Source organism: Aythya fuligula, chromosome 3 (genome assembly GCF_009819795.1).
Source record: "Aythya fuligula isolate bAytFul2 chromosome 3, bAytFul2.pri, whole genome shotgun sequence".
Taxonomy (NCBI): Eukaryota; Metazoa; Chordata; class Aves; order Anseriformes; family Anatidae; genus Aythya; species Aythya fuligula.
In genome coordinates, this window is record NC_045561.1 from 80,151,780 (window position 1) to 80,166,055 (window position 14,276).

A 14,276-nucleotide genomic window follows, 5' to 3' on the forward strand; every position below is an offset into this window, starting at 1 on the left:
TCCACACACATATATGCATACGAGTGTATGTATGTGAGCATAAAGAAAGATTGCTAAATCAAGGCAGGTTTTTAACTCATGACAGCCCTACAGACAGGGAAAATTATATTTCTTGTATTAATTATTAAGATTATTAATTATTAATTAATTATTAAGATTTTTCAATCTTAAGCTAATAATTTTTTCCTTCGCACAGTTGTTCTTTTTAATATCCTTTTCCAATTACCACCTGCACCCCCTGCCCAATACAATGAAAATTAAATAAATTTCAATCCTGCATGGAGAATACCTAAAATATGTTGCAAATTCTGAATTTCTATGGACTAGTCTTAAAAGGGAAAACATTCAGAATGTGATCTTAGGGAGTTTAGCATGGTAGACAGATTAACACCACTTCCATTTCTGCAGTTTTCCCTTGTTGTAACTAGTAAGTTGGCTTATGATTTCCATTTTTCATATGGAGAATACATGTAGTTAATTCGACTGGACTTTGGTTTTTATTTTGAGGACTATCACATGGTGCTAAGTCCTACACTTATCTTTCGATATTTGTAAATAGGATCAATGTACCAAAAAGAAGAGTGGATCCTGATGTAGCACATTGAAGTCTCATTTTTATGTGAAGATATAGCTGAATACTATGTAACGGCTAGTATGACTATAACTAGCAAACTTTCTGCACAAATCTCACTAGAGGCTCACTAGACTTTTCCAAGTGAAACCAGTAGTGATAAGGATAAAGGCTGATGAAGATTAGTGAAGACACTTTTTACCATGAGGAAAAATTTCTACACATTTTAAGACAAAATGTAGAAGACAACAGTATTTTCTCACTACAAAACTTTTCAACAAGTCATCTCTTCCATTGGTGCAGCTTTTTTATTTTTCCTCATCATATTCTTTGTTTCATTCACTGCCAAATTGTACTACGTATTCTCTACAAGAAGATCCTCTTCTCTTGCTCTTAAACTGATTACATTCTTACATACTTGCATATGCATTTCTACATCTACCACCTGAGGTAGACGTCAGATTTTTCACATCCTATTAGCTCACTACTTTAGTCAAATACACCTTCTAATGGGGTACCTTCAGAGACTTCAAGAAAGTCAGGGATCAGAATCACTTCCTTTTAATTGAAATACTTCTTTTGACTGTAAACTTCTTCATTTCTCCTATACCGTTGAATTCCTTGAGCTCATAGATTTGTGGAAGTAGCTGGCAATAGTTAGAAGCATTTAGAAGGTGATTCAAGACCTTCTATCTATACAGAGAGTTCTGAGTTTGCCCTCCTTTTGTGGTCTGCGGCAATGTGGTCTCATCTAGTTGTTTTACCAGATTTCCATGATGGAGATCTCTGTTATGCCAACAGGTCTCACTTGTGTCCATACTTCTCAAAAATTCATTCCAAACCTTGCTCTGGACTCAGTCTTTGTGACTTTTATTCCTCCCCCAGAAAAAGATTGTTGTGCGTCTTTAAACTTAGTAGCTGAATTCTGACTTTATGGAAATGATGAACTGTAGTAAACTGAATATGTAGCGAATGAGTAGGACTTTATTAACAAATGGAAACATTTAATTATCCATAGAATGGCTAGGTACAATGTGAAAGATACTTGCCATTTAACTTGGTTTATGGAGTTAATGCTAGACCAGAAAATGAAGTGAAAGGTTATTTTTCAGCAAAGCAAATTATGACTAAATACAGAAAGCAGACAGTAGGACTGGATGGGATTTAAGTACTAAAGAGAACTGTCACAGAGAGAAAATGGAAACAGTTTGATGGCAGATTAATGTGTATGAAAATTTAGTGCCTGCCATTCAGTCATAAATATTGAAAGCTTAAAGTGCCCAATTGGAATTAATACGAATGTGGAAAAAGTAATCGAAAATGAGAAAAGTCTATGTAAGTTATAGAACACCATTTGTAGTAAAGTACTTAGAAATATTGTAGAATATAATACAAGTGACTGGGAAAATTCTAAGAAAATATAAGACAAAGAATAAAAGGCTCATTGTGGAGGATGGGACAATAAATAATAAGGTAGTTCTCAATTACATGAAGAATGAAATGACATCAGAGATGCAAAGCTGGATTAAAGCAGTGGTCCATCAAGACCATTCTGTATTTTTGCCTTTTTCCTATCCCAATTACCTTTACTACTCACTTTGACAATATTTCAGCTCTGTATCCAGACAGATAAAGGAGTTTTGTAATTCTTAGCAGAAGTGACCAATAACGTGATCCAAGCTGTATAACTATGAAAAGCCATGTTTTTCAACTGACACATGGATAAAAATACAACCATCTTCCCCCCGTCTAATACAGGTTGCTAGTTCTTCCTCTGTCATTCTATTTACCTCAAACATTTTCATATAAATTATTCGCACAGTAACCACTCTGAAGTAGACCAAAATTGTAAGTGGTATGATAGTGCCGGGGATTTCATTTCAGGAACCCAGCTGCCCTGATGTATCTTGAGGGCTTCCATGTAGAAGCTAATCAGGCAATGTGTTAAATGTGATGCTATCTCTCTTTGACTATTAATGAAATAGATTTCTGGTAACAGAAAATATTACCAGAACAAATGTTACCAGTACAGCTCAAGTGAGAGAATCACAGAATCACAGAATTTCTAGGTTGGAAGAGACCTCAAGATCATCGAGTCCAACCTCTGACCTAACGCTAACAGTCCCCACTAAACCATATCCCTAAGCTCTACATCTAAACGTCTTTTGAAGACTTCCAGGGATGGTGACTCCACCACTTCCCTGGGCAGCCTGTTCCAATGCCTAACAACCCTTTCAGTAAAGAAGTTCTTCCTAACATCCAGCCTAAAATTCCCCTGGCGCAACTCGTCCTGTCACCAAGCACGTGGGGGAATAGACCAACCCCCACCTCGCTACAGCCTCCTTTAAGGTATCTGTAAAGAGCGATAAGGTCGCCCCTGAGCCTCCTCTTCTCCAGGCTGAACAAGCCCAGCTCCCTCAGCCACTCCTCATAGGACTTGTTCTCCAGGCCCCTCACCAGCTTCGTCGCCCTTCTCTTGACCCGCTCAAGCACCTCGATGTCCTTCTTGTAGCGAGGGGCCCAAAACTGAACACAGTACTCGAGGTGCGGCCTCACCAGAGCTGCGTACAGGGGGATGTTCACCTCCCTAGCCCTGCTGGCCACACTGTTTCTGATACAAGCCAGGATGCTGTTGGCCTTTTTGGCCACCTGAGCACACTGCTGGCTCATATTCAGCCGACTATCAACTATCACTCCCAGGTCCTTCTCTGCCTGGCAGCTCTCCAACCACTCATCTCCCAGCCTGTAGCTCTGCTTGGGGTTATTGCGCCCCAGGTGCAGGACCCGGCACTTGGCCTTGTTGAACTTCATGCAGTTGACCTCAGCCCATCGGTGCAGCCTATCCAGATCCTCCTGCAGAGCCTTCCTACCCTCAAGCAGATCGACATGAGAAGCTCATTTTGAATTATTAACCTCCTAGCCATTTCCCACAGACTGAAAAGGTCATAATGCTGTGCTTATAGGTATTTCTTGGGAGTACAATCTGGACAGTCAGAACCCAAACACTGGTGGATTGTTGTTGCTCATGCTGGTGGCTTGTTTTGTTCTATTTTTTGTTTGTTTGTTTGTTTTACTTTTGTTTGTTTGTTTATGATGCAGCTTGACAAGCTGTGTTGCTTAAAGTGGCTTCTGCATGATAAAAAATGGTTTGGTAAATAGGAATCTTGAGAGCTAAGTAGAAAGTATTAAGATGATTCCTTTCCTCAACATGTTTTCCGTTATGCAGCAGATGTCTGTCTTCATCTTGCTTCATGCTGCTTCTGTGATTCAATAAAATTATAAAGCCTTTATTTACACAAAGCTAAAATTTTACTGAGCACCCCAATATGTTATAAACAAACCACTTCAAGCATTAAAGCTGGACAAATCTGCTTCACTTTTTTCCCCCTCTCTTTCTTGGTTTCATTAATGCATAGATTTTAAATTGTTCATGCTTGTTGGCATGGGTTGTCTCTTTGAGAGCACCTCAGGGGAAGAAGCAAGGAGGTCATGATATCTGCTGCACTTTGTCAATCATAATATGCACAATTGTGAAATTACAGAAAGTATCTGCTGAAGAGTCTATTAAACGGTTCTGAACAATGTTTCTTTAAGCAAATTCAGTGAATTTAATCCTGTCTCTCTTTGTGTGCAGTTGCATACAACTAGAGTTTCTAAGAAACTAGAGTTTCTAAGAACCTAAAATAAAGCCTTCCAATTTCCTTTAGAAGGAAAAGGTAATAAAATTTAATTGTGTATTTGAACAGAACGTGTCATTTCTCATGCATCTGATCAATAATTCATTGATTGTCTTTTGCCTGAGGAAAGTTTTGAGCATAAATTCAGACAGTGCATACAGTTCTATATATTGCATAGCACAGCCTTGTCCTGTTTATTAATTATACTTTTCCTGAATTTGGTTCACTAGGCTACCAAGGTGACAGCAGATGGTGAGCAAACGAGGCAGGATGCTGAGAGGACTAATGACAGAGCAAAATCTCTTGGACAGTTCGTAAAAGGCATTCTCCAAGCTGCTGAAGGTACTGGAAAAAGAAAAATGTGCCCATTGTTTCTCAGGAAAACTGAATGATGGTGGAGAAGAGGGCCTGAAACACAGTGAGGAAGAGAGTTTGTCCACTGAGAAATGTCACATGATTTAAATATTGCATTAAGAAGCAACAGTTTCTTATGAACACAGACAAGCAAAATATTGAGTATGTTCCTTCAGGATTTTCTCAGTTACTTGGGGAAAATTAGAATAAAGTGATTAACAGGGCTTTGCATTTGTTTATTTTCAAAGCTAAAAACATATATCGGTAAAAAGCTTGATGTAACTTTAGCACTTGGTACAGTAAGACTTCATCTTAATTCCTCAAAATGACTTCAAAGATGCATTACTACCTGCCATTAATGAACGTCTGCTGCCTGGAAATTGTAAGTTACTACTATCCCTACCTAAGAAGTGGCATAGACCCAACTCTCTTCCACAAGGTGATTCTTGGCACTTACAAAAAACAGTAAAGACTTACGAGCAAAAGTATTGTAGATGGCTTTGAGAAGTAGAACCTAAATACTGTGTGACCTATTAAATTAGATAATGGTGGGTAAATATGAAAATGATGGGCAATCACAGTCAGTTGCTAAATATTATTATTATTTGAAAAATACTGATCTCTTCTTTCTTCAAAACTCCCAATACAGTTCTAAGTTCAGTAGAGATATGCTTCTTGCATATCTAGAGATATGCTTCTATGCAATCCATTTGGTTGAAAGGGGAAGCTTCCAATTCTGTCTAAGTACTATAAAATACATTTTATATTGCCTCTCGTGTAACACATCCCAGTACATGCCCTGTAATTGAATCAACCAGCAGTTTAAGGTATCCCTATAATGTACAACTTTGACATGAAATAAATGTCAGAAAAGTGACATGAAAAAGTAAGCAAGTTTTCAACAAGGTTTTTAAATAAAATACCAGGTTCTTCGTATTTCAGTACAAAGCTGAATTTGAGAAGTCGATGATGAATTCAGGACGACAAGGGCTAAATTTGTTTTTTTGCTGCACAGAGTTTTTGCCCAGTGTTTGAAACCCATACAAAAGTTTCCTGAAGCAGGTTTAGCAATAGAAAGTATAGAGTTAGAAGATGTTGAGAGGTGAAACAAATGTATGCACTTAGAAGCAGACAAAGACTTTAAAATCAATGTGTTTGCCTAGTGGCCAAGTCAACATTTTAAGGATTGATTAAATATAGGATTCGATAGAGGATTTGAGCATAAGGGCTGAAAGATACCTTCTGGGTTGCTGCATCCACTCCCTGGCTATCATAAACTTTCTAATATGCATCTTCAAAGTAGTTCCCACATATTCACCCTCTGAATAGAAGACAGTTTCAGAACTCTTTTGATAACTACAGACCTTCTAAAAACCTTATATCTAAAAATACTCATGTTTAGTTTATCATCGTGTGTTCTTCTGCCTTATTCTTTGGTGCAAATAGTTTTTTCTCTTCCTAGTGTTTCTCCTCTTTCCTCCACCTGCAACTATATTAATAGACAGGAACTGTATTCTCCTTCAGTCTATTTTTTTATCTTTGTTTTCAAAGAGCCTTAAGTCTTCTTAATTCTTCCTGTTCAAGATCATCATCTTTCAAAAACTGAGGATAAACTTTTGCTTTGTTTTGGAGCCATTTCTAGATTGTTTTAAAATTATTTTAAAACTTGTTTATGAGATGAGGAGGATGGGGGGGAAAGATAAAGCTCTGTATAAATTTTCCTGAAACTAATGAAGGCTGAAATAACATGTCCATTTTCTCTTTTGAGGTAAATATTCATGGAAGCTAAATTACTATTTATTTATTCCAGATTTTAAAAAGTGAATATATGCCTATTCCTGGCCAGAGGTAACTAAGTAATGATATGTAACATAATGCATTACAAGCAAGACATGATCCTTTTAACTGAACTATAGTCTTGTTTCAGTCCTCACTACCCCACATATAAGCACTCTTTAAGATTCAAGTCCCAGTTCTCACCAGCAAATTGAAAACGTTTAATTAAAGTTTTCTTCTTCGTCATTTGCTCTAAACCTACACAATGTGTCCATGAAATAGTCATTTATTTGATTGTTGGAAGACAGCTTATGATTTCTTCAATTAAGGATTTAAGATATTTGGAAGTACACATGCAACCAGGAACTTATTTCAGAGAAATTAGTTACTGAGAAGCCCACTGCATATGGAAAGGGAGCAGTACTTTTTAACATTGCAGACATAACTGATTATCATAAATCACCTACTTGCTTCTGAAAGTCTATATTCTAATATCTTATAGTGTGCTATGGTAGAAAGATTTTAGTTGGTCCTTGACTATGATACCATGTGTACAGTTTTATCAGTTATGAATAATTTAGGTATTCCAAACACATATCTTACATTCTATCCTCATGTATTCCAGCCCTCCAACTCTTTTTGTTCATTTCTGTGTATCTGCTTCTAAACACGAGCTCTCAATTTGTGAGTGTCTTTCATTCTTCTTCTCTCCCTCTCCTTACCAAATTTCCCAATCGTTTATTCTTCCTAGGATTTCTAAATCTGAATGCTACAAATGAAATATTTTGAAGTACTTCAAAAGTAATTTGAAAACTAGTTTTCATTGCTTGTACAGCTTTCTCTTTATTTCTGAGAGCAATATCCCAAATTATTTACTGCTGTTTCGAAGGCTCAGTGCAAATTCTTTTTTTCAGGGGAAGGAAGATGGGAGCAATATATTTTATACTGGATATAAAGACTTCTTCGTTGTAGTTATTGTGCTTAAAAGTGAGCTACAGTAAAGGTTTTGATGAGACATATAACATTTTCTCATTTGTTACTGATTAACTATCCTTTATATTTCACAGCAGGAATAACCAGTGCAAATTGCATTTGACTTGCTGATAAGAGTTGACATGCAGATACTTATAGGTTCTTTTTGCTTCCTAACCCCGTACATATATATTTTTTGCCCCCTGCAGCTGTAAGTGAAGATGCTATAAGACTAAATGAGACACTCAGAACCCCAGACAAGACCTTGGAGAAGAGTCTCCCAGAACTGCAGAGCGAGGCCGAAAGAATGGTCACAGAATTGAGAAGTAGAAACCTACATTTTCAAGAAAGAATAGCTCAAGATGAGTTAAAGTGAGTAGAGAGAGTCTTCAGCCTCCTGGTGATAATATCTGACTCTTGTAATTGTCATCCATTCCAACCAGGTGTTCAAGCTGGGTCTTTACAGTGAAGAAAAACAGTCTAATATTTCACATCTATTAGTTTAGCATTAGCGTTTTTGGAAATGCTTACGTGCGTGGAAACCAATCCCTAGGAAATTACTTTGCTCCACAGGTACCAGTAATGTTTCTAATCAAATTCTAAGCAATTTTTCTCAGTTTGTATTTAGCTTCTACTTCAGACCTGGTAAAGGGTTTTAGTGCCAAGACACTTGTCTGGAAGCTTGTTATTTTTTCTGGAAAAAAAAAAAAAATAATTGTTCTAATAAAAATATAGTCTGTTTGCAAAGCTTGTCCAGTACCACAGACATTCAAAAGGATGCATTGTACAATACACAGAATAGTATGGATCAGGATATTCCAGCTTCCTGACAAGGTTCAGAAGCCCAGCATTTGGTTATTTAGGTATCTTTAAATATAATATATATATATATATATATATATATATATATATATATATATATATGTTTATATAATTATTGCCAGCTTTTTATAAAGCACTTTGCAAAATGCTGAAAACTTATCTAATCTAGAAAAATACTTGGCTTTAAGTTAAAATTCTGGTAGTGTGTTCTGCATCAGTTAGTGCAGGTATATTCGTAGAGCTAGGCATTACTTAGCAGGCTATCCAAATGAATGTGGTCCACTGAAGTTGTGAAAAGTGTCTCAGAAAACTGGGATAAAAATTTTCAGAACTGAAAACATCAATTATCAGGTACATATATGTTATAGAGGAGTCATAAATAGAATACAATTTTAGTTAAGCATTCCAATCTGTATAAAATCAGATTTTCACTGCCAAACTTACACTTTGTAAAATGGATCTTTTTCTGAAAATTCTACCAGTACAGTATTTCTGCCATACTTCTGATAGTTCTACTTTCTGTTCTCTTGAGAAAGGATAAACTGAAAATGTGTTCTTCGCAAATATTTTATTGCTTTTTCTTCTGCTTCTGCTGAGTCTCTTATATTCTTTCTCTACAGAAATAAATCAGAAACAAGTAGGGCAGAGAAAAAATTAGCGAAAACTTTGAAAGTGATGCCTACAATTTTAAGGCAGGATGGGGGGGGATAATAATATATAATAATAATAATAATCAAATAAGGCAGTTATAGTCCTTGAATGCTACAGCCAACACGAAACTGTCAGGCTTGCTTAAAATCAGTCCAATAGCTAGAGAAGGAAATGCAGTGTGGTTTTTTGAGAGAGAGACATTCTCTCCCTCTAACCATTCTTCCTGAAGTACTCAAAGTGAGTATTTCCATTTCCTGATAAAGGAATATATTTTGTACTAAGAAATACATGAATATACTTACTGACTTAAAGTTGCATGGCAGTATCATAGGGATAGGATTACCTCTTTATAAGCAGTTGTTGAGATCCAAGGAATTTTGATAGTGAACTTTCAGGGCAAGTAGGAAAGATCACTAGATAATATTTTCTGAAACTCTTTTGAAAAGTACTGCCTCATAAAGAAACATGACTTAATACTGCTTAAATAACGTAGTAAGATAGGATGTGTTCTTTAAGGAAATAAATGATAAAGAAATTTAATCATTCTTAAAAATGTGTGTCTGAAGGTGTGTACACACATGCCTGTGTGTGGACATTAATGTGTACTGCTTGCAGACTGAATTGTGATCATATATATATATGTATATATATTTTTTGACAAGTCTCAATTACTTTGAAGTAGTTAATCATCTTTACTCTTTGTTGAGATGTAAGTTGGCAGTGATTGTATTCTTCTAATTTATAAGATTTGGTCCACGTTAAATAAGGAAACAACTGAAGTAAAGGCTTCTTGCTTTCAGAGATGGCAAAACTCCTTCTGTCTCCAGCTTTTTCCCTCATTTGTTTTCTTTCAGGATTTCCAAATCAAGTCTGTAAGCTGATTGCCTTATTAATAAGTTATTAGTGATTCCAAATTAGTAAATAATTTCTCTGTAAAGAGAGCATGTTAAAAATACACCAGTTTCTGTCCTAAACCCCTTACTTTATATATTTCTGAAATAAATATTTCAATAGCTTATAACATTCCTACACATCTTCTCAGACAAAACTGAGTTGCTATGGAGGGATTCTACCATTGTATTTAATGGGCTATATAGTGTTTTCTTTGATGTGCGTGATTTCATCTTCCCTGAATTTGTCTGATGGCTTTTGAGACACTGTAAACTTCTATTATCCAGTTTCCTGTAATAATGAGTTGCATAACTCAACTACATATGCTTTTAAGAGCTGTCTCCTGTATTTTGACCTTTTTTTTTTTCAGATATTTTCAATTTTGTTTCTTGAGAGTCATTGGACAGTTGACTGCATTATCCATGCTACTCATGATTTTATAGTCCTCTATCATGGGCCATTTCTTCTCTGGATAGAACAATTCTAACATCTCTCTCATATACACATTTTTATTTTTTTTTATTTCTAATATTTCTTGTGTTCCATTGTACTGATTATTTAAAGGATCCAGACTGTACAGCATTCTAGATGTTAGGCCAGACTTGAGATTATTTCTTCTAACACTTCAAAGTTTGGTTCTTTTTCTAGGAAGGTATTAACTGAAAGTATCGTAGATTGAATGTTAAAAAGAGTATTTCAGGAAATTGGTACAGTACCATCACATAGAAATTCTAGTACATAAAACAAGGAAATGCATGGAGCAGATCTGTTGCTTTGAACTTAGAAAGAGCAGAGGGAAAAATGCACATCAGGTCTATATGGAAGTGTTAGCTTATCTAACTCAAAACAACTCATTGGTTACTGGTCAGATAAACAGCTTGGGCTGTGCTACGAGGCAAGGTCATAAAAAGGAAATCCATCTGTCTCGTATTGTTTCTCCAGTACTGCAATCACAAGGGTATCAAAATTTGTTAGGTGTTTAATATAGTTTAATATACTGATAGAAAGAATAATGGAGAAGGTATGGAAAAAAATCTGAATTCCTTTCTACATCTCTCCTGTGACAGGGTGTCAATATTGGGATTTAATTTTTGATTAAATGTTTTCTTTTTAGATATTTTAAATTCACAGTGTGATTAATTTTTGTCATCAAACCCAAAGACAGGGCAGATGGAGAAAAAAAAATCCATCTCAGAAAATCCCAGACCTAAGGTAATAATTTGGCATTCCTTGGCTCCAGTTAACATTCTTCATCTAAATTAGGCCCAGTGGCAGGATATCGTTTCCACCTTTTTATTTTTTTTGTGTTTGTGGTGGTGTTTGTGTGTATGTGTGTTTGTATTTATTTGTGTGTTTATTTATAGTATGTTGCTTATCTTAATCTGTAATAAATAGAAGTGTGATAGATTTCTTATATACGTATTAGCTGTCCTACAAATTCCTATATACTTAGGATTTTTCTTTCTCTGAAGCATTGTTTTAAAATGATAAGCCTTTAAAAAAGGCACAAAAAAGTACTTTTTTTTTTTTTTTTTTGCTGTCTGTCATAGCATTGCATGTTGCAGTGATGTTGCATTATGTGGAATTGATTAAAAGACATGATAACGTGAAGCAGAGAAGTGTCATGGCATGGAGACTCCAGTACTCCTATCCTTTAAAACTGGGTGCAGCAACTCTCTGGTGATTAAGAAATATTGTTTCCCTTGCCAAAAACAAGTACTTGTGAACTTTCTATTTCTATGCTGTCATAGTCCACTAAAAATATCCAAGAATTTATTTTAGGTAAGCAAAATACTTTGGCTATGGGAAGTCATAAATCCAAGGATCCTGGGCGTTGTTTATGTCACAGGAAAGTATTTATGATTTTTGATCACAGAGCAGTTTGTCTGCTCCAAGACTGCTTGAAATCAGGCATATCTATCTTCTCTCCCCTCTGTTTAAGGTGCTAAAGTGCTTTGTGTCACATGCTTTAATAATATGTATGAAAGAAATCTTTTTGACAAATTGAAATGTTTCAGAAAAACTCACTTTACTATCAAGAATGTCAACTTAAAAAAAAAAAAAAAGAAAGAAAGAAAAAAAAGAAAATACCTAAGTGAGATTTTAAAAGTTAAGAAAAGACCTAAGTGTAACCATTGTTCTATTTTATTAAGCATTTGTTCTCTTGAAAGTTACTTTGCTATTTAATTGTCCATTTCATTTGCATGATATTAAGAATATTCTCATGGGTGTAGAGAATATGATCTCAGTTACCTTCGTGGGTGGTTATATATTGCAGGAATGCAGAAGATCTTTTGAATAAAGTGAAGAAATCATTTGGAGAACCCAGTGAGAAAAATGAAGATCTCAAAAATGAAGTCCGGGACAAGCTCGCAAACTACCACACCAAAGTTGATGATGCACGAGATCTGCTAAGAGAAGCTATGAGTAAAATTAGAGAGGCTAATCATTTATCTGCAATCAACCAAAAAAACATGACCATGGTAGAGGTGAGTGCTGACAAGTTGTATCCTTGGTTAACTTAAAAAGTTTGAAACTTTGCATGAACTATTATTATTATGATGTAACTATTATATCTTGAAACAAAAGATAAAAGCAAGACAAAAATGTTATTCAAATAGAACTAAATCTGAGATAATTAAAAGCAAACGTTTTCCTCAGAACAAGAACATGCATTGGCTTGTAAAAGGAGTATTACTTCACAGCTTTCTTTACCAAAGTACTACTGACTGCTTTTAAACATTAAGTGGAGGGTGCCATTGAATTCATTATTCTGGGGGAGGTTAAATTCATCCCGGTATAAGTAGTTGCGCAAAATTCAAATCCTGTGCTCAAGATTTAAATAAAGTTCAGTTAAAATCTTTGTCATGTATTTGCTCCTGGAAAGCTTGCACTTTGATCTCTCTCTCCAACCCCTGGGAAGAAGACTGAAGAGGATATGTGGATATTATGGAGTAATAAATCAAACGCTATCCTCTGTAGTTAGTACTTGTTATTAATGATCTCCCTCATAGCAGAGGGGTCTGCTTCTGATTTAAAGTGCAGAGACTCAAAGAGCACATTATACTGTACATTAACAAGCATTTAACCAAGATATAAAGAGTAGAGACAACTTAATGAAGATAAATGTTTCTACCCTGTTTATATCTTGATGAGTTTTCACCTCACGTACAATGATGAGGTTAGGGTTCCAAGACCTCAGTCTCAGCAGAGATTTGTGGGCTTGACTGAATTAAGGGAATATGGTGCCGTAAGGGAGTTAGGTGATCTCTGTTCTCTGCATTTCTTTCCCAAAGGTGAATGGAGAAAGGTTGGAGAAATTACCTGCTATCTCAGTTTTTTTAAATATTCTTTCCATCACAGTATGAAAGTGCCTGAAGGCATCCTCTCCAGTGGTCTTACCCACTACCAAGTGATTTTGAGCAGTTTTTTTGCTTTATTTTAACCTCTGTTTTGACCAAGAGGTCATCACAGCACCATGACTAGAATGCCATGGTCTCCTATCAGACTAATCTGTAATACTAAATGAATCTTATACAGGAAATCACCAGTTACTTATTTGACATTCATTCTTTTTATGCAATATGCAGTATTTTTACCAGATGGAAAATCAAGAATCCTTAGGTTGTTCTGAACTATTGTCTTTTATTTTACATTCATTAATTAGTGAAATGCCAGTGGATGTGAATTTCAAAGCTGCAGAATATTTTAATAAGTTCTGTCTTCATGGCCAGTGTAGATAATTGTCAAAATGAGAAACTTGCCCATCTGGGTAAGGATTAGGATTTCTAACTTCTTTCTGATTCATTTTGCCATAATACTACAGTCAGTTGCCTCTGAAAACCTACCATGTGAGAGGAGAGATACAAAGCTGGGGACAGGAGAAAGAAAGATATCTTATTTTAAATATATTCTATTGCTGTAACTGTCTTCCCTCAGAAAGTTCTGAGAAGTCTGACCTTTGTGGCATAGTGAGAAAATGTGGTCTGTATTGGGATGTCAGTATTTGAACTGGTATCACCTTTTTATTAAACAACTCATATTTTTATTTTTGTGAACACATCCTGTAGAAAAAGAAGCAAGCTGTAGAAGATGGCAGGCAAGATGTTGAAAAGAGTCTGCAAGAAGGGAATGACATCCTTAATGAAACCAACAACCTTACAAATGAAATCAGCTTAGCTGTGGAGGTGAGTATTTTATCATCCTTATATGAGAATTAGTAAAATAAAGCATCATTATGGAAATAAAATAGCTAATTAAAGTAACACCTTATTTTTCTTTTTATTAATCAATATTAGAATATTTGAATTGGAAGGAATAATTTTTCTATTGCTGTATGACAGAAAAGCTAAGCTAGTATATAAAAATGATTAAGTTTGAGATTTAAATGATTCATTGGATTGCACAAAGATTTAGCTCATCATTTTTCATGGACTCTACCTCCTTTTATATATGATATTGTGATTGTGGTACTGACTTTGTCTTTAGAATTGCAGATGCAGCAAACCTGTTCATAGTCTCATGGTGACTCTGATCTAGATGTAGATTTATCTGCACAAAAA

At 35.4% G+C, this 14,276-nt stretch overlaps 1 protein-coding gene across 1 annotated transcript in view; it reads left to right on the top strand.

Moving 5' to 3' along the window:
* Window positions 1-14,276, top strand: part of LAMA2 (laminin subunit alpha 2) — a 356,269-nt gene that overhangs the window by 264,386 nt on the left and 77,607 nt on the right. The window contains 4 exon segments of the mRNA XM_032185008.1: window positions 4,479-4,590; window positions 7,560-7,722; window positions 11,993-12,203; window positions 13,785-13,901. Coding sequence (XP_032040899.1) covers window positions 4,479-4,590; window positions 7,560-7,722; window positions 11,993-12,203; window positions 13,785-13,901 — 603 coding nt within the window.